The sequence below is a fragment of the Podarcis melisellensis genome (genome assembly GCF_964234715.1).
Source record: "Podarcis melisellensis genome assembly, chromosome: 4".
NCBI classification, from domain to species: Eukaryota; Metazoa; Chordata; class Lepidosauria; order Squamata; family Lacertidae; genus Podarcis; species Podarcis melisellensis.
Window position 1 is genome coordinate 101,627,711 of NC_138531.1, and position 24,798 is coordinate 101,652,508.

Consider the following 24,798-nt stretch of genomic DNA (forward strand, 5'->3'; position numbering starts at 1 on the left):
TCTTTCACTGCTTCCTGCAGTTTGGTCAGACTCCCCTGCAGTAGGGCTTGGAATCCAGGAGAAAACTCTTGGAATAGCCTTGCCAGGTGCTCAGGGACGGACTCACCTGTCCCCATGTCCTTCTCTTTGCAGATGTGCTGCGGTTGCACATCCCTCCCCCACAGGTGAGTATTGGAGAGAACCAGAGCAGGGACTCAGACCTGCACTCCTTGCCCCCCCAGGTGTACCTGCCGGAGGTGATCCAGAACTGCCAGGCGGCTCAGCTCAGGGGGCTCTGAACCCAGAAGAGAGCATTTTATGAGAGCATAAATTCACTGCTTGTTCTGCCTTAAAAGAAAATGTTATGAAGATGGTTTATCGTTGGTATCTCACTCCCACCATATTGGGAAAAATGTATAGAACAAGTAGTCAAATGGGTCCCCGGCCAGCTTTCCCATGTTGCTTGTCCAGACCAAGCTGTATATTCAGGGGCGAGCCCGGAATTTCCCCGATGACTGCACCAAGGTGCATTTCCTGATCAGCTGCTCCGGCAAGACTCTCCCTTGCTGACAGACTATACAGGGTTTTGCAACCATCTGGAAACCACGTTCGGCAACACTCAGAAGGGGAGTCAAGGGGAGTCAAGCCAATCAGGCAATTTGGCAGTTGAAACGGGACAAGTCCACAGTGGCCGCCTACGCCACAGAATTTCGGCCGTTGGCACAGGACTTGTCCTGGAATGACTCCACCCTTCAGGACCAGTATCTCGAGGGGCTTTCGGATGAGATACTGGACCAGCTGGCCATGATGGATCGACCCACCACGCTGGACACCCTCATTCAACGGGGCCTGCAGATAGACGATCGGTTGGAGGACCGTCGCCAGGCTCCGGGCCGCCAGCACTCCCGACTCCGGTCCTTCCCAGCAGTTCCATGGCCACAGCCAAATCACTGGAGGAGCCAATGCAGCTCGGGGCAGTGCAACCTCACCTCTCTCCCTCGGAGAAGACTCAGTCTGGAGGGGAACCTGTGTCTCTACTGTGGCGGGAGTGGACAGTATGCCCAATCCTCTCCCGAGAAAATGCCAGCCAAAGGGAAATGGCCAACCCCAGTAGCCGATGGCCCAGGCTACCTGGGGTCCCAAACATTGCATGATGTGTCCTCACCGGTGGAATTGCAACACCTCATGGTGCCGGTGCGTCTATACCCCCCTGGCGGGCCCTGGATTCTCACCCACACTCTGGTAGATTTAGGGGCAACCCGCTCCTATATGGACTCTGCTTTCGCTGCCCGTCATCAGGTGCCACTCAAGGACAAGTCAGAACCGGTACAGGTGGAGGCAATTGATGGACGGCTTCTGCGCTCGGGTGCCATTACTCAGGAGACTGAGCCCTTGGTCCTAGGTCACCAGCAGCACCGGGAGGTGCGCACCTTGGACATTGCCACCATGCCCCGGTTTCCCCTGGTGCTCGGGATGGACTGGCTGGAGTCTCACAATCTTCAGATCGACTGGGTCAATCAGACTGTGCGCTTCCCAAACCCGTGTCCCCATGCTTGGTCCAAGATGCTAGTGGCTGCCGCCACAGGGGAAGCTGTGTCAATTCTCCCCGCTGATTATCAGGAGTACCAAGAAGTGTTCAAGGAACACTTGGTCTTTCAACTGTGGCATAGACCTCCAGCCCGGGGCGCCCCTGCCTGTGAGCTGCCTATACTCTCTTACGGAGCCAGAGCACTAAGCCTTGCAGGACTTCCTTCGCAAGAACTTGGAGGGCGGGTTCATTCGGCCCAATACCACGCCCACCGCTGCTCCAGTTCTCTTCGTTAAGAAGTGTGAGGAGCTTCGTCCCTGCCATGATTACCGGGCCTTGAATAAGATTACCATCCCAGACCGGTATCCCTTGCCATCCCAGACCGGTATTCTACCAGTGGTCAGTGGACTTCCTTGGTCACCAACTCTCCCCTGATGGGGTGCAGATGGATCCCGGGAAAGTGGCCGCAGTTTGGGAATGGGCAGCACCCCGGAACCGCAAGGACCTATCATCACCGCAAGGGGCCATCATCCTGAGGGGGCAAGACAACTGGTGGAAATGAGAACCGACCACCGGAACCTGGAGTACCTCCAGACTGGGTTGACCACTTGGCATTGGAGGAGTTCGATTACAACAACGCTGTGGACGCCTCCACCCAGCAGACCCTGTTCCAGGCCACTTACGGTTACCATTCACGTTAGTTCCCGGACGTGCTGCCAGCATCTGCGGTCCCCACGGTGACAGATTGGCTCCAGAAGCTCCAGTCTCAGCACCAACTATTGATGGAGCAACTGCGCCAGGCCAAGGATGCGTACAAGGCCCAGGCCGACCGCCACCAGCAGGTGGGGCCGGAACTCTGCGTCGGAAAACCAAGGGGCTATATAAATTCTAATTGGACTCCGTTTGAATTGGGCAAGTGTATCCAGCTTTTGGGTCCCTTAGGAACAACTGAGCAACTTCCCTAGAGTGGAAGACCAGAGCCTATAATAATAATAAAAAATCCCCTAGAAAGGCCAAGGCAAAGACATCTCTCTCAAGAAATGCCCAAACCTGTGCCACTACAAGGTGACATGGTCAATATGAAAGCCCTACGGGGATTCACCAGGGATTGTTGCTGCTGTGATATGATGAAGGTGGGAACACACAAAAAAGGCAGAAACAAAACAAACTGCATTTTTCACTCATTATTTGACCTTCCCGCTAAGTGTAAAGGATAGACCACTATGGAGAATGTTTCTCCCAAAGTGCTAGAATGCCACAAGTAATTTAGTAACAAAATGCAATATGTGTTATTTTTTATGTGATATCCTATGTCCAGCTGTGTGCACTGCTACACCTGCAAATAACCTTAAGAGGCCTGACATGCAAGTCTCTTAAGATTTACACGAAGGCATCCATTTGCAACTTACCAGGTTATTTGTGGGGCAACAATTTTTCAGAAAAAAATTGAAGGAATGGGTTTCAGTGCAGTAAATTTAAAACGGACTCACCCCCCCTTTTTTTGGTCTTTCAAAAGGGAGCACTCTAAAATGCGTAAAACTTGAGCTGTTGAGCAAAAAGCATAACAAGGACACAGCTGCATAAACAAGCTCTCTCCTTTATCAGTCATGGCTAGGGATGACCCTGGCTCTCTAGGGGAACAGAGAAAACACATCAGTACTTTATCTTATGTGCTGACCACAAAATATGCGCAGACCGATGTCCAGGAAAAACGCAAGAAGCGTGTTCCCAGAGATGGTGACCTCTGGCTCCAAGATAGGAGTAGGAACAGGAATACCCTTTTATGGTCAGGAGTGCAGGAAGGAAATCCCTTTTATGGTTAAGAGTGCCGGAGCAGGAACATCTGTGTTGTCAACCTGCGTGTACAAGCTGACGTGGCTGGGGAAGGGGGAGAGGGTGTCTGGAGGATATAAATACTGCATGAAACTTCTTATTTCTTTGGACTTGCTGTGGACTCACCACACAAGTGCCTTCTGCTATCCGGAGAGCAGAATAAACTCTTTGAACCAACCTCGGCGTCATTTGACTTCCTTCCTCCTGTCCCGGAGCAACGCAGACCCAATCAGTGAACTCCAATAAGGCTACAAAATTATATCCTCAAAGGGGGGAATTGTTATAAGAATTTTTAGGTGATATATAGGTGTGTTATATATATATATATATATATATATATGTAGGTTTTGGTGTTCTCGGGTGTCTTCCCGTGTAAAAGTTGGGGTGTCTAGGCGACGTTTCGACGAGGTCTCACTCGTCATCTTCAGGCTGGTGCTTTCGGCTTCTTGTTACTGGAACAGAGCAGGATCTCAGTGTTTGAGTTCCTATAAATACTGTTGAGGGGGTGTGGTGTATAGCCTCCAATGTTCTGGGCAGAGAGGAAGTTCCTCGGCTAGTGTGCCTTTTCTTCTTTTGTTCCTTAATTACTTGAGAGATATCTTGAGTGATTTCTTGAGTGATATCCTGAGTACCACTTAGGTGGGTCAAAAAAGAAGAAAAAACTTCCTCTCTTTTCCAACACATGAAAGAAACAGGACACGAAATTAATTTTGCAGATTCCAAATTGCTCTTTAACATGGAACATCACCACAAGAGAATAATCATGGAAGCCATCGAGATAGAGAAACACCCTCACAACATGAACAAGCGTGACGACACATCCCGCTTGCCAGACATCTGGAAATTAGCCCTCCCCACAAAAACTGACACCAGATCCAGAGGCACACAGAACGCCATCACCAATCAACCACACCAGACCCAAACCCAGACCCTCTCCACAGATAAATTACAGACACCATCCAGTAGCCAAACCATGGTGGCACCTCCGGATGCTGCACCCCCCTGCAATCCCTACACAGATCTGGCTGACACAGGCCACAAAACCACAGCTCGCCCCTATACACGAAGCCAAGCCAGAGCACAACTAAGTGCAGTACAGCCATCTTCTCAGAAAAACTCTTCACAAAGTTCAAGGGGTCAAGACACAAAGACTTTAACAACTAATCCACACCTAATGACCCACCTAAGTGGTACTCAGGATATCACTCAAGAAATCACTCAAGATATCTCTCAAGTAATTAAGGAACAAAAGAAGAAAAGGCACACTAGCCGAGGAACTTCCTCTCTGCCCAGAACATTGGAGGCTATACACCACACCCCCTCAACAGTATTTATAGGAACTCAAACACTGAGATCCTGCTCTGTTCCAGTAACAAGAAGCCGAAAGCACCAGCCTGAAGATGACGAGTGAGACCTCGTCGAAACGTCGCCTAGACACCCCAACTTTTACACGGGAAGACACCCGAGAACACCAAAACCTACATTCCTGTACCCGTGAAAATCTACGAAAACATATATATATATATATATACATATAAATGTAACAAGCAAACACATATATAGATATATAAACCACATGTCCAAAACCCACTGGAAAAGTCCTAAAGCCATTTTGACTCTTTCACTCTTTCAGTCACCTCAAATATTTCTCAAGGTAAAAACAATGCACTCAGACTTCTGTTGTAGACTGCCTTTTCTGTGATGTATGTATGATGTTTCTGGGTGTGGTCTTGGACTCCAGGGTGGGCAATTAAAAATGTCTGTATAAGGGCTTGCATGCAGGGCTCGGGGTCCTCCTCCTCTCTCCTGCGTGTGGGGAAGAACCCTGCTGCAACAGTTAATAAAGAAGAGGCTTACTGGCTGTTTTGGTTCTCAATATTCTCTGGTTGGTCTCTCCTATTTTCTCCTACCAATAGAGAACATACCAGAAGACTCTATATGGGCCCTTGGGTACCCCATAAGGAAAAAGGAGCAGGCTTTTTCCCTTATATCACCTGCAATCATGTGTGGTGTGTTAGCAATTCACTCCTCCCGTTGCTGGATATGTGGCTAGTATGTCACATGCCCCTGTGTACTTTCCTAGGCTTGGAAAGTGTAAGAACGGAAGTCAGTCTTATCTCTTCCGCTCTGCTGTGCTTTTGCACTGTTCTTTGTCTCTCTGTCTGTTGCTGAAGAAGAGAGAGGATGCCATCATGATCCATTTGGTGTCATCTGCAGATGTGAGGAGCATCCCCTCAGTTCCTTCATCCAAGTCACTTATCAAGACGTTGAACAACAACGGGCCCAGGACAGAACCCTGCAGCACCCCTCTGGTCACTTTTCCCCAGGATGAGGAGGAACCATGAAGGAGTCCTCTTTGGGTTCGGTCCGTCAAATCCACCTAACAGTTACCTCATTCAGTCTCATTTTACCAGCTTCCTCACATGAATATCACAGAGGACTCTGTCCAAAGCCTTACTGAAATCGAGATGCACAATTTCCACAGCAGGCCCCTGATCAACAAAGTTTGTAACTCCATCCAAAAGAAGAAAAGAAGAGATTTCTCTGGCTTGTCTTGTTTTTGAGAAAGCCATGCTTTCATCCTGTATGCTTATAATGTAAAATCTTCAGATGAAGGGCAAATACATTTTAAAGAATAAATGAGGATATAGACAAGCTGGAATATTTGCAAAGGTAGGTGATTTATGTATTTATTTAATCTGTAAACCACCCGACCCAGTGGTGCCAACTTGAATAAAATATTGGTGGGGGGCCAGGTAAGTCCCGCCTTGCACTATCAATCACATGATGCATGCACACCATTTGAATGGCAATGTCTATAATGGCAGCGACTTTTTAAAAAAGTAATATTTTGTGCCCATAGTTCAATTTCTCAGCAGCTCCCTTTGCCCCAGAGAACACTTCTAGCATTCCATCTCCTCTACCTGTGGCATTGTTCAGCAGTGGGGAAAGTGATGTCCATTTGGTATGGCCCTTTCCAGGTTTTTTATTGCTCATTGTGTTTGTCTTTCATTTGTTCTCCTGTGTGTGTTGCCAGTAGAAGCCACAATTCTGTGGGTACTCTAGGTGGCGCAGAAAGCACCTAGAAGCTCCCTAGAGGTAGAAGTGCTGATCAAACTTAAGTTTTGCGCTCTATAAATTCCAATTAGGAGTACTGGGGGTGGTTCAGATTCTGGGGCAGTGCTTTTGGCCAACAGAGGGTGACACAGGGCCAGCCTACTTTCCCTTTAAAGCAAACCTCTGTCTCCAGCTGTTTTTGGACTACAACTCCCATCATCTCTAGTAAGCAGGACCAATGGGGAGAGACGGTGGGAACTGTAGTCCGGGAGCTGTTGGGGACCCAAGTTTGGGAAAGCCTCCTTTAAAGCAACTTTTCCATTTTGCCCGCAAAGATGGGACCTGTCCATGTTTGTATCTTCTTGTATTTTGTTTTCCTCATGACCTTTGTGCGGTTTTTAAAAAATTCTTAAAAGGGCAAATTGAAAGCGAAATTGTATGGCAAGTAGGAGAAGAATAAAAGGTTGCATTTGAAAAAAACACAAAGAAAACCTGGGGGTGGCCTCCTCAAATATTTTATATGGGGGGCAAAGCCCCCTAGGAATTTAAGAGTGGCTGTATTCCCTACAACCACATGTCTCAGAATCCTTAGAACATAAAAACACAACATAAAAACACAAAACATCACATGTTAAAATAGCATTAGATGTCAATAAGAAAAAGGCCTGGTTAAAAAGGTGCGGATTTGCCTGGCTCCTAAAGCTATATAATGGTTTTTCCAACCTTTGTATGGATTATTTGGTGGGAAGTGAGTTTAGAGCTAACAGTGAAGCTCTTTCCACATTCCACACACTGATAGGGTTTCTCCCCTGTATGATGTCTCTGATGCTTAGTGAAATTGGAGCTATGAGTGAAGCTCTTTCCACATTCTACGCACTGATAGGGTTTCTCCCCTGTATGAATTCTTTGATGGGAAGTGAGATGGGAACTCTGACTGAACCTCTTTCCACATTCTATGCACTGATAGGATTTTTCCCCTGTGTGAATTCTTTGATGGGAAGTGAAATTGGAGCTATCAGTGAAGCTCTTTCCACATTCCACACACTGATAGGGTTTCTCCCTTGTATGAATTCTTTGATGCTTAGTGAGATCGGAGCTCTGACTGAAGCTCTTTCCACATTCTACGCACTGATAGGGTTTTTCCCATGTGTGAATTCTTTGATGGGAAGTGAGATGGGCACTATGACTGAAGCTCTTTCCACATTCCACACACTGATACGGTTTCTCCCCTGTATGAATTCTTCGATGGAAAGTTAGAGAGGAGCTATAAGTAAAGCTCTTTCCACATTCCACACACTGATAGGGCTTCTCCCCTGTATGAATTCTTTGATGGGAAGTGAGATCGGAGCTCTTCCTGAAATCCTTTCCACATTCCACACACTGATAGGGTTTCTCCCCTGTATGAATTCTTTGATGGGAAGTGAGACTGTGGCTGTGAGTGAAGCTCCTTCCACATTCCACACACTGATAGGGTTTCTCCCCTGTATGAATTCTGTGATGGTCAGTGAGACTGTGGCTGTGAGTGAAGCTCTTTCCACATTCCACACACTGATAGGGTTTCTCCCCTGTATGAATTCTTTGATGATAAGTGAGAGAGGAGCTACCAGTGAAGCTCTTTCCACATTCCACACACTTATAGGGTTTCTCCCCTGTATGAATTCTTTGATGGGAAGTGAGATGGGAGCTCTGACAGAAGCTCTTTCCACATTCCACACACTGATAGGGTTTGTCCCCTGTATGAATTCTGTGATGGTCAGTGAGATCGGACCTCTTCCTGAAATCCTTTCCACATTCCACACACTGATAGGGTTTCTCCCCTGTATGAATTCTTTGATGGGAAGTGAGACTGTGGCTGTGAGTGAAGCTCTTTCCACATTCCACACACTGATAGGGTTTCTCCCCTGTATGAATTCTTTGATGGGAAGTGAGACTACCGCTGTGAGTGAAGCTCTTTCCACATTCCACACACTGATAGGGTTTCTCCCCTGTATGAATTCTTTGATGATAAGTGAGAGAGGAGCTACCAGTGAAGCTCTTTCCACATTCCACACACTGATAACGTTTCTCCCCTGTATGAATTCTTTGATGGGAAGTGAGATTCTGGGTGTGACTGAAGCTCTTTCTGCATTCCACACACTGATAGGGTTTCTCCCTTGTATGAATTCTTTGATGCTTAGTGAGATCGGATCTCTGACTGAAGCTCTTTCCACATTCCACACACTGATAGGGTTTCTCCCCTGTATGAATTCTTTGATGATAAGTGAGAGAGGAGCTACGAGTGAAGCTCTTTCCACATTCTACGCACTGACAGGGTTTCTCCCCTATATGAATTCTTTGATGGGAAATGAGATGGGAGCTCTGACGGAAGCTCTTTCCACATTCTACGCACTGATAGGGTTTCTCCCCTGTATGAATTCTTTGATGGGAAGTGAGAGAGGAGCACTGACTGAAGCTCTTTCCACATTCCATGCACTGATAGAGTTTCTTTCCAATGACATTTTGTTGATGGGAAGTGGAATGGGAGCTCTGACTGCAGCTTTCTCCACACTCCAAATTTTTGTGTGGCTTCTCCTCTCTGGGGAATTTTTCGTTGTCACCTTTCCTCTCAATTTCCAATTCATCACAATCTGCAATGGAGACAAAAAGGGATTAGAGCCTCAGGAACAAATGGAAAAGAACTGAAGGGAGTTGGGGGGGTGTTCATTACCTGCATTTTTTGTCATTAACCAACATATTTATTATGAGATTCTGATGAGTTGTTGAATGTTGCTTTGTTTGATATACAGCAGTGGTCAAAATTGTGGAAGACTTTTGGAATAAAGTGTATTTCAGAGGTTTGCTGGCTCATAACACCACTTCATTTGGAGTAATGTCATAAAATTATATATCAGTGGAAAGATAATTCAATCAAGAAAGCTATCGAGATTGCAATCCAACAAAGTTTGTTCAATTACCCCTATTCTATCAAAATTACAGCCAAATAACCAGAAAAAGAAAGCACAACTTGCTTAGGTTGACTTTTGTCAGTGTGTTATGTGATTGCTATCAAGTTGGTTGGTTTTGTGTGTTCTTTCATTTAGTGAGGGTGTAAAACATAATAAAATTATAGAAATGGCACAAAGAGTTGACTGGTCCCCAGAAAGTGAGTAAGATTGTACTATTAAGTGAAGAAGGCTACAGTTATGAAGAAATTAGAAGAGAGACTGGGGAAAACTTAACCAAAGTTGGCCTTTCTATATTTTTGAAGAGGTATAAGGAGACTCAGTCACTACAAAATCAGACTTGATAAGGCAGGGAATGTGTACAAAGGCAAGTGACGATGGACGAGGGGAGAGACTGTGCCTACATGACAGAAGAAAATCATCTGGGTGTATACAAGATGACATGGAGCCATGTAATGTGAAGTTGAGTGCAAGGACTGGTCTAAATGTTAGAATTCTAAGGAAAAAGCCATTGTTATCTCTCAAGCAAAGGTTGAAAAGATTAAACCCATGTTAACTGGACAGCGGAACAATGGGACACTACCTTACTTGACAGGTTGTCTCAAGATATGGCAAAGAGAAATTTCCAAATTCCTGTGGGAAGGGAAGAAATCTAGGATTAAACACCTGATCTTAATAGACATAAAAGAGAGAGGAGGCTTTTCCCTACCTGACCTAAAAATTTACTACGAGGCAGCCTGTTTCACCTGGCTAAAAGGATTGGTACACGTTGCAGGATCCAGACCTCCTGGACCTGGAAGGTTTTGACAATCGTTGGGGATGGCACGCCTACCTGATATATGGAAAAGCGAAAATTCATAAAAATTTTACCAACCATATAATAAGAAAGTCACTCTTTGCTGTATGGGAAAAATATAAAGACCTGATGGAGCCTAAAGCCCCGTGGTAGACTTCTCCAATAGAAGCCATAGCAGTAAAACGGAAAAATACTCGGGAAAGCTGGCCAACATATAAAATACTTCTAAAAAATGAAGATAACCAAAGAAAATTAAAAAACTTTGAGGAAATAAGAGAACACATTTCAGACTGGTTCCAATACCATCAGTTACTTGAAAAATTTAAATCTGACAAACAAAAGGGGTTCTCAACAGAAATGTCCCGATTCGAATCTGATCTTGTAAATTCTAAAAGAAAAACTCTTTCCAAAACTTATCGACTCCTCCTTGACTGGACAGTCAAGGAGGAGGAGGTAACAGTGGCAATGGTGAGGTGGTCCCAGGATTTTGGCCATTCAATAACCATGGCCCAATGGGAAAATTTATGGAAGATCAATTGGAAATTCACAAACTGTTACACGATTAGAGAGAACTTTCAAAAAATGCAACATCGATGGTATCTAACACCATGGAAACTTTCCAAAATGTATAAAAATGTGTCAAGTAATTGTTGGAGATGCAGAGACTCAGGAACATTCTACCATATGTGGTGAATATGTAGGAAAATACAGGTATTCTAGGAGAGTATACATGCAGAACTGCAAAAAATGCTAAAGATCTCTTTCAATAAAAAACCAGAGGCCTACCTCCTGGGAATAACAGATTAGGATATTCCATAAAAGAGGAAGGGTATTGTCAGGGAACTGCCATCGGAGAGTCAGGTGGTGGAAGGGCTCAAGGAGGCTAGGAGACCTTCGGATGCTGAGGAAGGAACCAGTAGGGGGAGAGGGAGAGTTCCTGCAGAAACTCAATTGGAGGAATGGCTCCAAGATGTTTCCAGTGAGAACAGCGGGGAGGGCTCAGGACCTCCGCTGGGGACGCCTACTCCGCGCAGGAAACTGTCACGCAGAGAATCCAGAAGGAGAGTTTCCGTCAAGGAACTCTTATGTTGGCGTAAATTCCGGAAGCACCCACTGACGGATTCTGCCAGCGATTGAGGTAGCCATGCACCCATGGCTCCGCGGACTGGGAGAGTTTAGGAACTGATGGTAAAGCTTGGAGGGCTTAAACGCTTACGCACGAGCAACCCCCCTTTTCCCATTACAGCAATCCGTGAGTCCTTGACGCTGCTTGTGCGAAGGAGAGGCATCATGAGCAACCCAACCGGAGCCGGAGGAGCAGGAGGAGCTGGAGGGGGACCAACTCTGGAGGAGAGAAACAGAGCTTTGGAGCACCAGCTGGCACTGCTAACGGCGCGGCTCGAGGAAAGGAGGGCGTAGGATGCACAGGGGAAACCCACCCCCATTGCAAGGAAGGTACCGGGGTTGGTACAGAAATTTGGGGGTGATCCAAGGAACTACCAAGCCTTTAAGACAGAGATGCAGTATGCACTGAACCTGCAACACGATGACTTTGCCGATGAGGAATCGAGAGTGGCTTTTGTGATTGGGCACCTCGAGGGAGGGGCTAGAGATTGGGTGAGGCCCCTGATGGCAAATAATGATGACGCCTTAAAAGACTTGAGGAAATTCTTTATTGCGATAGACTTGATGTTTTCCAGCCAGATTGAACAGGGCGTTGTACACAGACAGTTAATGGCGTGCAAACAGGGAAATCAATCAGTCCGAGAGTATTGGACACAGTTTACCATGCTTATACATAAATTGGGATGGGACCTGTCTTCGGACCCAATACAAATGCTGTTTGAAGAAGGCCTAGCCCCAGCGGTGAAAGATGAACTTTCCCGCGCGCCCCGTCCAGAGTCCATGGATCAGCTGACCAAGGCAGCGCTTGCGATTGGAGCGCGCCAGGAGGCGAGAGCTCTGGAGAAGCGGGAAGGGAGAGGAAAGCGTTGGAATGATTTCCGCATTCCTGAGATGCCGGCGCAACCTTCCCCGCCAGTGGAACCGATGGAGATTGGAGGGGCGAGCGCGCGCGGAACTTCAAATGTTAACGAAGGGCGGAAGAAGGAAGGGAAGAGCGCCAAGAAATGTTTCCTTTATCAACAGCCAGGACATTTTGCCAGGGTCTGCCCGCAAAGGAAGGGATGGCAAGGAATGGTGGGGGCTGTTGGGAGTGAGGAGGAGGGGGTTAAGGAGCAGGTAAAAGTCAACGCCTGGCTGCCAACGACAGGGCACAGCAGTCAGGCCAAGGATCAGTGAACGTGCCCAAGCCTGAACCCCCAAGAGCTGCTCTCGTTGTAGAGGTGCTGCTAGAACTACCCAACGGACATCCACTCACGATAAAAGCCCTCTTAGACTCAGGCAGCTCCTGCAACTTCATGAGTAAGGAGTTTGCGTCAGAGCACCAGATACAAACGCTGCCCTTAAGTCCTTCCTTGCAGGTGACAACGATTGACGGGAGGGAACTGCTGGGAGGGGAAGTAAACCAACAGACGGTCCCCATGACAATAAGAGTGGCAAGGCACACGGAAGTCATTGCATTTCATGTAGCCACGCTAGCGGGACCTCCCATCATCTTGGGAATGAGCTGGCTGGCGCTACATGACCCGCTAGTGGGATGGCACCAGCGGACAGTCTCTTTTGGGTCAGCTCATTGCCTAGAGCACTGCAAGGGAGGAGAAATGCAGGGGCTGGCTAGAGCCAGTCTTGCAGGGATGGCGGTGGGGGAAAAGGGAGAAATACCCCGACAATACGCCGACCTGAGTGACGTCTTCAGTGAGAAGGAAGCAGATAGACTGCCCCCGCATAGACCCTTTGACTGTCAAATTAACCTACTCCCGGGAGCCCAGCTACCAGTGGGCAAGCTGTATGCCATGTCAGATAGGGAGATGCAGGAGTTAAGGGAGTTCATAGACAAGAACCTGAAACGAGGTTTCATCAGGGAGTCAAGAGCGGTGGGGGGCAGCCCAGTGTTTTTTGTGGACAAAAAAGACACTAATAAACCCAGGCTGCAAGCAAACCAGCTGTGGGTCAAACTGGAGAAGTGCCAGTTCCATACCAGAGAGGTGGAATTCCTGGGGTACCGTTTGTCAGACAAGGGATTGGCCATGGATCCTAGCAAGGTCCAAGTGGTACTGGAATGGAAGACACCCAGAACCAGGAAGGACGTGCAGAGATTCCTGGGGTTTGGAAACTTCTATCGGAAGTTCATCAAAAACTTTGCCCACTTAACGGCTCCCATCACCGATTGTCTCAGTAGTAAGAAGAAATTTGCATGGATGGAAGAGGCGCAGCGAGCGTTTAAAGGCTAAAGAAAGTGTTCGCTTCGGAAGAACAGCTCTTGCACGTGGATCTACAGAAACCGATGAGGGTGGAAACAGATGCATCAGATCGAGCAGTAGGGGCGGTTCTGCTCCAACCGGGGAAGGATGCGTCGGACTGGAGACATTGTGCCTTCTTCTCGCGGAAGTTGAATAAATCCGAAAGGAACTACACAGTGTACGACAGGGAACTGCTCGCCATTTATGAAGCGTTTCGACGATGGTGGCACCTGCTAATAGGAGCACAGCACAAAGTCCAGGTGTGCACGGACCACAAGAACCTGGAATATTGGCGAACGGCCAGAGTACTGAACCAGAGACAAGTGCGATGGGCACAGGAATTTTCCAAGTTCCATTTTGAAATTCGCTACGTACCGGGACCAGAGAACGTAAGGGCGGATTCTCTCTCTCGAAAACCAGAGTATATGGAGGGGGAGGGAGCGCCCGAAGAGAGACATGTCATCCCCGAGGACCACTGGGTGTGTGGGGCAGCATTGGTGGGGCAACGAGAACTGGTAGAAGGGACAGAGAACGATGAATACGCCCAAGATAAGCTCAGAGGGCTCAGGAGAGCCAGGGAGATCACCGGGGGGTTTGAAGAAAGGAACGGGGCGTTGTACTACAAGGGGGCCTTGTACATACCAGAAGGGGAATTGAGGGGTAGGGTACTCAAACAACTGCACGACAGCCCCACCGCGGGGCACTTTGGGCAACACAAAACAATGTGGTTAGTTACCAGGCAATTCTGGTGGCCCAAGGTGAGGGAAGATGTACGAGAGTATGTAAGGGGGTGCAACCGCTGCCAGCGAGCAAAGGGGGAGAGGGCGGCACCGGCGGGGTTGCTGGAACCATTACCCACACCCGAACGGCCATGGGAGGCAGTTTCCATAGATTTTATGACGGATTTACCAAGATCCAAGGGGAAAACTGAGGTAATGGTAGTGGTAGACCTGTTAACCAAGATGTGCCACTTTATAGCTTGCTCACATGCGGTAACGGCGGAAGAAACCGCCAGGTTGTTTGTAAAACACATTTTTAGGTTGCATGGCGCCCCCTTGAGGGTGGTCTCAGACCGAGGGAAACAATTTACGTCCAGGTTCTGGAGGAAGCTCATGAGCTTACTGCACGTGGAGGTCAATTTCTCAACCGCCAGACACCCAGAAACTAATGGGCAGGCGGAAAGGGCAAACAGTATTCTGCAACAATATCAGGTGTTATGTAAATGACAGAGAGAATGATTGGGTAGAGAAATTAGCCCTGGCCAAATTCGCCTACAATAATGCGGAAAATGTGTCCACGGGCATGAGTCCATTTATGACTAATTATGGGTGTCACCCCAGGGCCTTTCCAGGGCAAGGAGGGGAAAGATGGAGCGTACCGGCAGCGGAACATTTTGTGGAAGAAATGGAAGCAATACATCAACAGCTCAAAATGAATTTGGATAGGGCCAAGGTAGAATACAAGAAGCAGGCAGATAGGAGCAGAAGGGAAGGAGAGACCATAAGGGTGGGGGACCGGGTGTGGTTGTCAACACAAGGGTTACCGTTCAAGGGGGGTTGCAAAAAATTGCGGCCAAAACGACTGGGACCCCTCGAGGTTATACAGCAGGTCAATACGGTGGCCTTTAAACTCAGGCTGCCAGACAACATGAAACTGCATCCAGTATTCCACAGGTCATTACTATCACCATACCGGAAGGGGCGGGAATTTTGGGGACGTGAAGGTGAGGTTCCCGCGGCACCGCAAGTAGAAGAGAGGGAGCGGAGCAGTCATGTAGCAGAAATACTCGACTCTCGGTGGAAGGGGAAACAGGTGGAGTACTTAGTGGCATGGGAAGGGGAACCGGAGTCCGAAAATACCTGGTTACCGGCAGAAACGGTCAAGGATGAGGTCTTAGTAGGAATGTTTCATCGCCGGTTCCCAAGGAAGCCCCAGCCCTTGGCTAGGTTCTGGGAGGAACACTTCGGTACCACTGATGAGGAAGAGGAGTTCGCGGGGTTCCCAGAATCAGGACAGGAAGAGGAAGAAGAATCAGATGGGGAAGAGTATGGGGGAAGAAGGGACAGTAGTAGGTGGAGAGCGGTTTTCAAGTCATCCGAAGATGAGGAGGATTCTTTCCGGGGGTTCCCAGCCTCACCACCCAGAGAAGAGGGGGAAATGGGGGGTGAGGGGGGTCCTGGAGGGGAGGTGGATGTCAGGGAACTGCCATCGGAGAGTCAGGTGGTGGAAGGGCTCAAGGAGGCTAGGAGACCTTCGGATGCTGAGGAAGGAACCAGTAGGGGGAGAGGGAGAGTTCCTGCAGAAACTCAATTGGAGGAATGGCTCCAAGATGTTTCCAGTGAGAACAGCGGGGAGGGCTCAGGACCTCCGCTGGGGACGCCTACTCCGCGCAGGAAACTGTCACGCAGAGAATCCAGAAGGAGAGTTTCCGTCAAGGAACTCTTATGTTGGCGTAAATTCCGGAAGCGCCCACTGACGGATTCTGCCAACGATTGAGGTAGCCATGCACCCATGGCTCCGCGGACTGGGAGAGTTTAGGAACTGATGGTAAAGCTTGGAGGGCTTAAACACTTACGCACGAGCAGCCCCCTTTTCCCATTACATCCTACTTGCATTACACCGACTGTGAAACACCCAGACAGTGTGATGATCTGGGGTTGTATGGTAGCAAAAGGTGTGGGCAGAATTTGCGTCATTAATGGGAATATAAATGCGGGAAAATGCATAAACGAAATACGTGAGCCCAAACTGAAGTGTATTATATAATAATAATAATAATAATAATAATAATAATAATAATAATAATAAATTTTATTTATATCCCGCCCTCCCCAGCCGAAGCCAGGCTCAGGGCTGCTAACAACAATAAAACAGTACAACAGTACAACACAACATTATAACACAATCATTCATTATAAAATTAATTCAAATCAAACCAATGGCAACCATTGGGCCAGAGCTCCATGAAGATTGCCGAAGGAGGGAGTCAGGCTGTGCCCTGGCCAAAGGCCTGGTGGAACAGCTCTGTCTTGCAGGCCGTGCGGAAAGATGTCAGGTCCTGCAGGGCCCTAGTCTCTTGTGACAGAGTGTTTCACCAGATCGAAGCCACAGCCGAAAAAGCCCTGGCTCTAGTTGAGGCCAGCCTAACCTCTCTGTGGCCTGGGACCTTCAAGATGTTTTTATTTGAAGACCGTAAGTTTCCCTGTGGGACATACCAGGAGAGGTGTTCCCGTAGGTACGAGGGTCCTGGGCCGTATAGGGCTTTAAAGGTTAAAACCAGCACCTTAAACCTGATCCTGTACTCCACTGGGAGCCAGTGCAGCTGGTATAGTACCAGATTAATGTGATCTCGCAGCAAAGACCCTGTAAGGAGTCTCGCCGCGGCATTCTGCACCCGCTGGAGTTTCTGGGTCAGTCTCAAGGGCAGCCCCACGTAGAGCGAGTTACAATAATCCAGTCTGGAGGTGACCGTCGCGTGGATCACAGTGGCTAGGTCAGGGCGAGAGAGATAAGGAGCCAACTGCTTAGCTTGGCAAAGATGGAAAAGTACCGCCTTTGTTATAGCTGTAATCTGCGCCTCCATGGAAAGGGAGGTGTCGAAGATTACACCCAAACTCTTAACAGACGGTGCTGGCACTAATTGCGCCCCCGCAAGAGATGGGAGTTGCCCCCCCAATGCCATATCATCCCGTCCCAGCCACAGGACCTCTGTCTTTGAAGGATTTAGCTTCAACCGGCTCCCACGTAACCATCCAGCCACAACTTCCAAACATCTGGTCAATGTGTCTGGGGCCGAGTCAGGATGGCCATCCATCAACAGGTAGAGTTGGGTGTCATTGGCATACTGATGGCAACCTGAATAGCCCACACTTTAGTCCATACTGAATAGCCCACACTTTAACCCAATCAGAAATCTTTGGAGCCGACTAAAGAAACTTGTAGGTCAGAAGCAACCCAGCAATAAAGCCCAATTAACAGAGGCAATAATTCAATCTTGGTTTCACATTATTAGAGCTGCAGAACTAAAAACTTGGTTCACTTCAAGTGAAGGCGTTGTAAGGCCGTAATTAAAGCTAAAGGTTACCAATGGTTACCCGTTTCATGTTTTTTCTTTATGACTGCTGTTCTAATAAATATTCCTTCATAAAAGTCATGGCATTACATTCTTCATTAAATTATCTTTCCATTGCTATATAATTTTATGGTATTACTCCACACAAAAGTGGTGTTATGAGCCATCAAACCTCAGAAATACACTTTTCACAAGAGGTTTCCAGATGCGCAGGGTATAAACAAAAATTATTATTATTACTACAGTGGTACCTTGATTTAAGAATAGTCCTGTTCCGGAAAGTTTGTAAACCGAGGTACCACTGTATCATCATCATCATCATCACCACCACTGCTACTTCTACCTGAAATTCAATAAGTCTAGCTCTTCTTCTCTGGGATGAATTTTGTTTGGCCCAGTCATGGCATCCCCTCCATCTCCATTGTCAGTCATCTCTTTGGTCAACCCAAGACTGACAGGAGCAAAAACAAAAACAGAAAACCTGAAACTATTTATCTTTCTGAAGCTGACATTGAAGATGGCCTGGGCAGTTGAGAGCAGCCCAATCATGGTAGAAAAAGGAATAATCTGAGGAAGATTGTTCAAAGAGAAAACTGTAAGTTACTCTTTATTGTGGGGGTGTTAGGTTCCCAGGTGTTATAGGGGCCGCTATTGAGCTCTGTGAAAATATGTGAGGTTGGTCTATAGACATATTTTTTGAATTTCCAGGCAGATAGGACGATCCCACAGGGAGCCTTACCAAGAGAGGCCACGATCCCACGATTCTCCTCCATGACGTCCTTATGCAGAGCTCTCTGGTCAGGATCCAGCAACGCCCACTCCTCGTCCGTGAAACGAACAGCAACATCTTCAAAGCACACTGGACCCTAAAAGAAAAAGGGAGATGTCCTCCTCTGAGACAGCAGAAATATGATCTGCTACACAATGCTCTGTTGTTTCCTTCCTCTTAATTGCTGTGTTTTTTTTTAAGTGATTCTTTTGCTTGCTTCCCACTTTAATAATGGAAGCTTCTTTTAACAAAGGAATTCTTGTATTAGGCATTTATTTTATTGCCCCCTCTACTCTCCCCATGCACTGTTCTGGGGAGAGAACGTCAAGGGGAGGAGTGGAGGGCAGTTCTCTTTGTGCTGCTGATGGGGCTGGCTAGGGGAATCCTGGCCACTGCTGGTTATGGTTTCTCCAAAGCTTAGAAGCCTATTTTAGCAGTCCATGGTCAATGTAGAAATAAAGCAGTAACTACCAATGAATCCTGCTGGCAACATTCAGAAGACTGGTATGAGGTATCTGGGCAGGAAACCCCACAGTTCACAGCTGCAATTTATCAGCAAGAACACGATATTCACAGACCTGGATGAGTTTCAGGCCTCATGAGAACAGCAGCTCATTCCCTGAGCCTCTTCTTCCACAAAAGCCGCTGCCGAGAGTAAAGGCCCCCAGCTCCTCACAGCTTTCCAAGTCCCCTCCTCTCTGGGGTTTCTGGCAAGGGATCAAATAGTTCTGCAGCCTGCCTTTGCTCCTCCATTGCTCCATCCCTCAGCCTCTGGCCCCACAAGGCAGCTTCCCCTGACCTGATCTGGTTCCACAGCTGCTGCTTCCCTTCTGCTCCCATGAAAAGATGGACCAGGAGGTCTTGCCGGCATCATTCTGTCTCCTGCAAAAGAAAAAAAGGTAAGCAGGATGCCAGGAGTGCCTGATTCTCTCACAGGTGAAATAGGGCATCTCTAACTTCAGATGGGCCTATAATAATAATAATAATAATAATAATAATAATAATAATAATAATTATTATTATTATTATTATTATTATTTATACCTCGCCAATCTGGCTGAGTCTCCCCAGTCACTCTGGGCGGCTTCCAATCAAGTGTTAAAAACAGTACAGTGTTAAATAAAAACTTCCCTGAACAGGGCTGCCCTCTGTCTGGTTCCCTGTACCCTCACTTCTCGCAATGAGGGAACTGCCAGAAGTGCCTCAGCGGCTGGACCTCAGTGTCTGGGCAGAACAATGGGGGTGGAGATGTCCTTCAGATATACTGGACCGAGGCCATTTAGGGCTTTAAAGGTCAGCACCAACACTTGGAATTGTGCTCAGAAACATACTGGGAGCCAATGCAGATCTCTCAGAACCGGTGTTATGTGGTCCCGGCGGCCGCTCCCAGTCACCAGTCTAGCTGCCGCATTCTGGATTAATTGCAGTTTCCAGGTCACCTTCAAAGGTAGCCACACCTGCTGAGAGCATTTGGACGGTGGTGCCCATTTCATATGTTAGTTGTGCAGAAATACATCTCCCCTCCTCTGGACCCTTGTTCCCAACTGTTCTCCCCAAAACAAGATGAAAAGAACCCTCAGATGAGTTGGAAAACCAACAGAACAAGACCAAACGGAGAAAACCCACCTTCCTCCTTACCCAGTGGACTCTCTCTGGTGTCCAACGGAGGCCTCTCCAGGTCCATTTCTACAAAATGATCCTTTCCCTGAAAAAGAAACAACTGTAAGGGTGTGAAATCTTATTCCATGGATGCCTCCCCAGGAAAAGGATGGGCCATCAGCAGACCATTTTGGGATGTTCTCTGTCCTGTTGGGAGCCCCTTGGGAGTATCCAGAGGAAAGTCTCTCTCACCTGCTTTCTCTCTGCCTGCTTCCTCTCCTCTGCCTGACTCAGGAGGAAACCTTCGGCCAGGGCCACCGCCTGGGAACTGGTCTCCGCTCCGCATTCCCTCACCCAGCTCTCCATCTCCGGGGGAAGGACAGCCAGGAACTGCTCCAAGATCACCAGTTCCAGCATCTCAGCTTTCGTGTGCCTTTCTGGCTTCAGCCACTGACGGTCAAGGTGGTAGAGTCGGCTGCAAACCTCTCGGGGTCCTTTGGCCTCCTGGCAGCAGAACTGCCTCAACTGCTGGCTCTGCATCTCTGAGCGGAGGGTGTCCTCCTCACCATGGATCTTATGCACAGAGTTTTCCCAGAATCCCCCACTGCTCCCAGTTTGGAAGGCATGGCCCCTTCCTGCTTCAGGGCCAGCTGAGTCTTGCTCATCCATCTGTGCTCTCAGGAAGCCTCTGAGAGATCGGAAGGAACCCTTTGGTCTTCTGCCAAGTTCTGTCTGTCTGAATGAGAAGCTCTAGCAAATCCTACAAAGCAAATACATTGTTCTGTTACAGAATTTGTAGGTCAGAAGAAACAACAGAATCTGTAAGGAAGCATGGATGTGTCTTGCCAGGTACCAGGGCTGGATGGCACCACAGCCCAAACCAGGAGAGATCTTCTTTAAAAAGAGGAGAAGGAGGAAGCACCCTCTAGCCCTCCTAGAAGGAAGATTGCAAAATGTGGAGGCAACTGAAGGGATTTCTGTGAGGTGAAGAAGCCTTGTTGCTCCTGCCTTCCAGTCAATGCATGAAGTCAGAACTGACTGACAAGGGAGTCATTTGTATCTTTTGAAAAATGGATGCTTGGCTCTAGTGGGGGTCTCATCCGGGGGTCCTCAGGAGTTGCTCTCCCCCCACCCCCACTGCCCTGCTTCTGTCTCCTTTTCTTAGACTTGGACTCTCTGCCGCTCTCCAGGCAGACCCCTGGGGTGGGGTCTCTTTTTCTTTGCTGTGAGGGCCAAGTGGGCAGAGCCAAATACATCTCCCTTGAATTTTAGGCAGCTAATTTATTATTATTATTTTATTAGAGAGCTTAACCCCCCCCCCCCCAGCCACTGATGCCAAGGTCCCTGGAGGCTCAGTGAGTAGCAGCGCCCATTTCCGGCTGCTTTGCCAGCAACAATCCCTTTGGGAGAGAGAGGATGTGGTCCTGGGATGCCCTGCTCTGGGTGCGAGGGGATTGCTGCAGTGGCCTCCGTGTGGAGCTGCCCTGGGAGACACTGGGAAACTGGTCCCCAATGCAGCAGGCGGACTATGGCCTGGGATCCCCCTCTTTATCCCTCGCCTTTCTCTCCCACCTTTTCTTCCTCCCTCCTTTTTTTGGGGGGGGAAGGGCTAGTCCACCTCCTCGTCCAGCTTTGGAAAACCATTTGCACATGTTTCCTCGGTTGTGCAATGAAGTTGAGCGATGTCACACAGAGTTAAAGTCCTAGGGACTCCTTTGTTTAAAGAAGGAAGATTTCGGGGGAGTCGTTTTTTCTGAGGGGGGCGGGGGGCCAAATGAGTTTGGGATCCTCTGATCTGGCCCCTCCCTGGCAGGACCCCCTCCTCCTCCCTGACTTGGGGTCCCCCCCCTTCCCGGCACGCGCTCTCTCCTTCCCTGACCTTCGTCCTGGGGAGTCTGGCAAAAAGCTCTGGCTCTCAGCCCCGGGGCTCCTTCCTCCTCTGGGTAGCAGGAGCATATGGGGGGTCGTTGCACCCCTCACCCTCTCCTCCCTGACTTGGGGTCCCCCCCTCCGGCTGAGCACATCTGCCCCCCCCCAGGCACCTTGCCCTGCTGCAGCCCTGGGACCCCCCCGTCTCCCCACTGCACCCTCTGGGGGGAGAGAGAGGCGACTCACCAGATCCCGGGAGGGGAGAGCGAGGCAGCCCTTGCAGGAGAGACCCCAAAGCAGGAAAGGACTGGGAGGGGGGCTTGGAGCTGGAGGACCTGCCCCCTTGCTTCCTGCCCTCTCTAGGAAGGCAGCTCGGTTCCCTTTAACCCTTGCAGAGCTGCTTCCACTCAACTCAGCCCTCTCTCACTTGGCAGAACCTCAGATTTCTATTATTTTTTATGCAGTTAGGGGGCAGCTGCCCCCCCCCCCGCTAGGCCCATGCCCAGATATCCTTTTGGGGTGAGGCTCCTGGCTGGACTCTGAGCATCTCCCTCCCTTGGGTGGAAACCAGAGGAAGAGCCTGCAGGGAAAAGGGCTTTGCAGGAGGCAAGGAAGCTCCTCCTGGAATTCAGGAGTGGAGAGAGAGGAGGGGATCCCAGGGTCATCTAGTCCAACCCGAAGCAAGAGGTGGCCGGGTCTAGTTCCCTAAACAGGCAGCCCTGTTTAATAGGTTATTCTATTTTAGTGTTTGATTGGAGGCCACCCAGAGTGGCTGGGGAAACCCAGCCAGATGGGCAGGGTATAAATAAATAATAATAATAATAATAATAATCATCATCATCATCATTATTATTATTATTATTATTATTATTATTATTATTATTATTACAACCCCCAGCAATGCAGGAATCTCAGCTCAAGCATCCATGGCAGATGGCCCTCCGATCTCTGCTGAGAAACCTCCAAGGAAGGAGAGTCCCCCACCTCCCAAGGGAGACCTTTCTCCTGCCCAACTGCTCTTAGGTGTCCCTCAAGGCAGCGGGTCCCGAGTTCGAGCCCTGATGAAAGAATCACACTGGCTGCCAAGGAGGAACCATGCGAAGTTCAAATTAAATAAACCCTATTCTCATCATAAATGAGTAATACTTTCTTATGCATGCTTACGCATGGAACAAAAGTATGCCATTTCCCTTTCCAGAAATGCTTAATTGCTAATTCAATGGACTGAAAATGGATGGCTGTTGTTATTATGTTTAGGGAACTTTTAATATTAGATGGACTATTGCATTTTAATATTTTGTTGGAAGCCGCCCAGAGTGGCTGGGGAACCCAGCCAGATGGGTGGGGAATAAATTATTATTATTATTATTATTACTACTATTGACCAGGTGAGTGCCCTCCTTTCGAAAGAGGGAGGTGGAATCTCCACGGTTGCTAATAGCATAACGTTGTAAGTGCAGGGAAATATGGGGAGCCCTAGAGTATCTGCTTGGCATGCAGAATGTCCCAGGGTCAGCCCCTGACATCTCCTGCTAGGGCTGGAGAAATCCCTGCCTGAAACTCTGGGGAGCTGCTGCCAGTCAGTGTAGACCAGGAGTCCTCAAACTATTTTCCCTGGGCCGAATCCAGCCCTCCAGGGTCGTGAATCTGGCCTGCACGACCATTTCAGAACCCGCCAAGTGTTCGAGGCTGAAAGCATCTCGCCACCCGCTCAGTCAGTCCCTGCGCCGTGCTGAGGTATAACACCGGTCTTGAAAGACCTACACTGGCTCCCACTACGTTTCCGAGCACAATTCAAAGTGTTGGTGCTGACCTTGAAAGCCCTAAACGGCCTTGGCCCAGAATACCCAAAAGAGCGTCTCCACCCCCATTGTTCTGCCCGGACACTGAAGTCCAGCTCCAAGGGCCTTTAGGCGGTTCCCTCATTGCGAGAAGCAAAGCTACAGGGAACCAGGCAGAGGGCCTTCTCGGTAGTGGACCCCGCCCTGTGGAACGCCCTCCCATCAGATGTCAAAGCGATAAAGAACTACCTGACATTCAGAAGACATCTTAAGGCAGCCCTGTTCAGAGAAGTTTTTAATGTGTGACATTTTTGTGTATTTTTGGTTGCTGTGGAAGACACTTAGAGTGGCTGGGGAAAGAAGCCAGATGGGCGGGGTATAAATAAATAAATTATTATTATTATTATTATTATTATTATTATTATTATTATTATTTGTTGTTGTTGTTGTTGTTGTTCTTAAGTCGTTTAGTTGTGTCTGACTCTTTGTGACCCCATGGACCAGATCACGCCAGGCACTCCTGTCTTTCACTCCCTCCCGCAGTTTGCTCTGACTCCCCTGCAGTAGGGCTTGGAATCCAGGAGAAAACTCTTGGAATAGCCTTTCCAGGTGCTCAGGGACGGACTCACCTGTCCCCATGTCCTTCTCTTTGCAGATGTGCTGCGGTTGCACATCCCTCCCCCACAGGTGAGTATTGGAGAGAACCAGAGCAGGGACTCAGACCTGCACTCCTTGCCCCCCACTCTGCACTCTCGGATGTGGAGAAGCCCTCCCTTCGTGAGGAACTGACAGCCTGACTTTTGCCTTTCAGCTGCTGGAGGAAGATCAGCTGTACCTGCCGGAGGTGATCCAGAACTGCCAGGCAGCTCAGCTCAGGGGGCTCTGAACCCAGAAGTGCTCCAAGCAGGAGACGGCCAAAGCCATCCTGGTGAGTAGTGGGTGGTGTGGGAGACCCCCATGGGGAAGTGGGGGTTGGAGGGGCTTTGGAGAAGGGGAAATATCTGGGAATTTGGATGACGGCAAAGAATATAAATCTTTTTAATGACAATTATCAACCAGTCTGGAAGGAGATTAAAAGAGAATTAGAAATATGGGACATATTAAAGCTATCAATGACGGGAATAATGTCTGCGAACAAAATGAATCTACTACCGAAAATGTTGTTTTTGTTCCACACAATTCTGATCATAAGCGGTTTAAGACAATTCAAA

General features: G+C 48.5%; 2 protein-coding genes across 4 annotated transcripts in view; both read right to left on the reverse strand.

Annotated features, from left to right (window-relative positions):
• Positions 1-6,002: 6,002 nt before the first annotated feature.
• LOC309369052 (uncharacterized protein) overlaps positions 6,003-24,798 on the reverse strand; it is an 80,708-nt gene continuing 61,912 nt past the window's right edge. For all 3 annotated transcript variants that reach the window (XM_081909610.1, XM_081909611.1, XM_081909609.1), the window contains one exon: positions 6,003-6,258. The gene's annotated coding sequence lies outside the window, so the exon portion shown is untranslated. The remainder of the gene's footprint in view (positions 6,259-24,798) is intronic.
• LOC309368789 (uncharacterized protein) lies at positions 6,804-20,022 on the reverse strand (the record flags this gene model as incomplete). The annotated part of the gene is made up of 4 exons (XM_081909096.1): positions 6,804-9,024; positions 18,309-18,435; positions 19,138-19,220; positions 19,977-20,022. The coding sequence occupies 4 exons, from the start codon at positions 20,020-20,022 to the stop codon at positions 7,100-7,102; spliced, it is 2,181 nt and encodes a 726-aa protein (XP_081765222.1). The 3' UTR covers positions 6,804-7,099.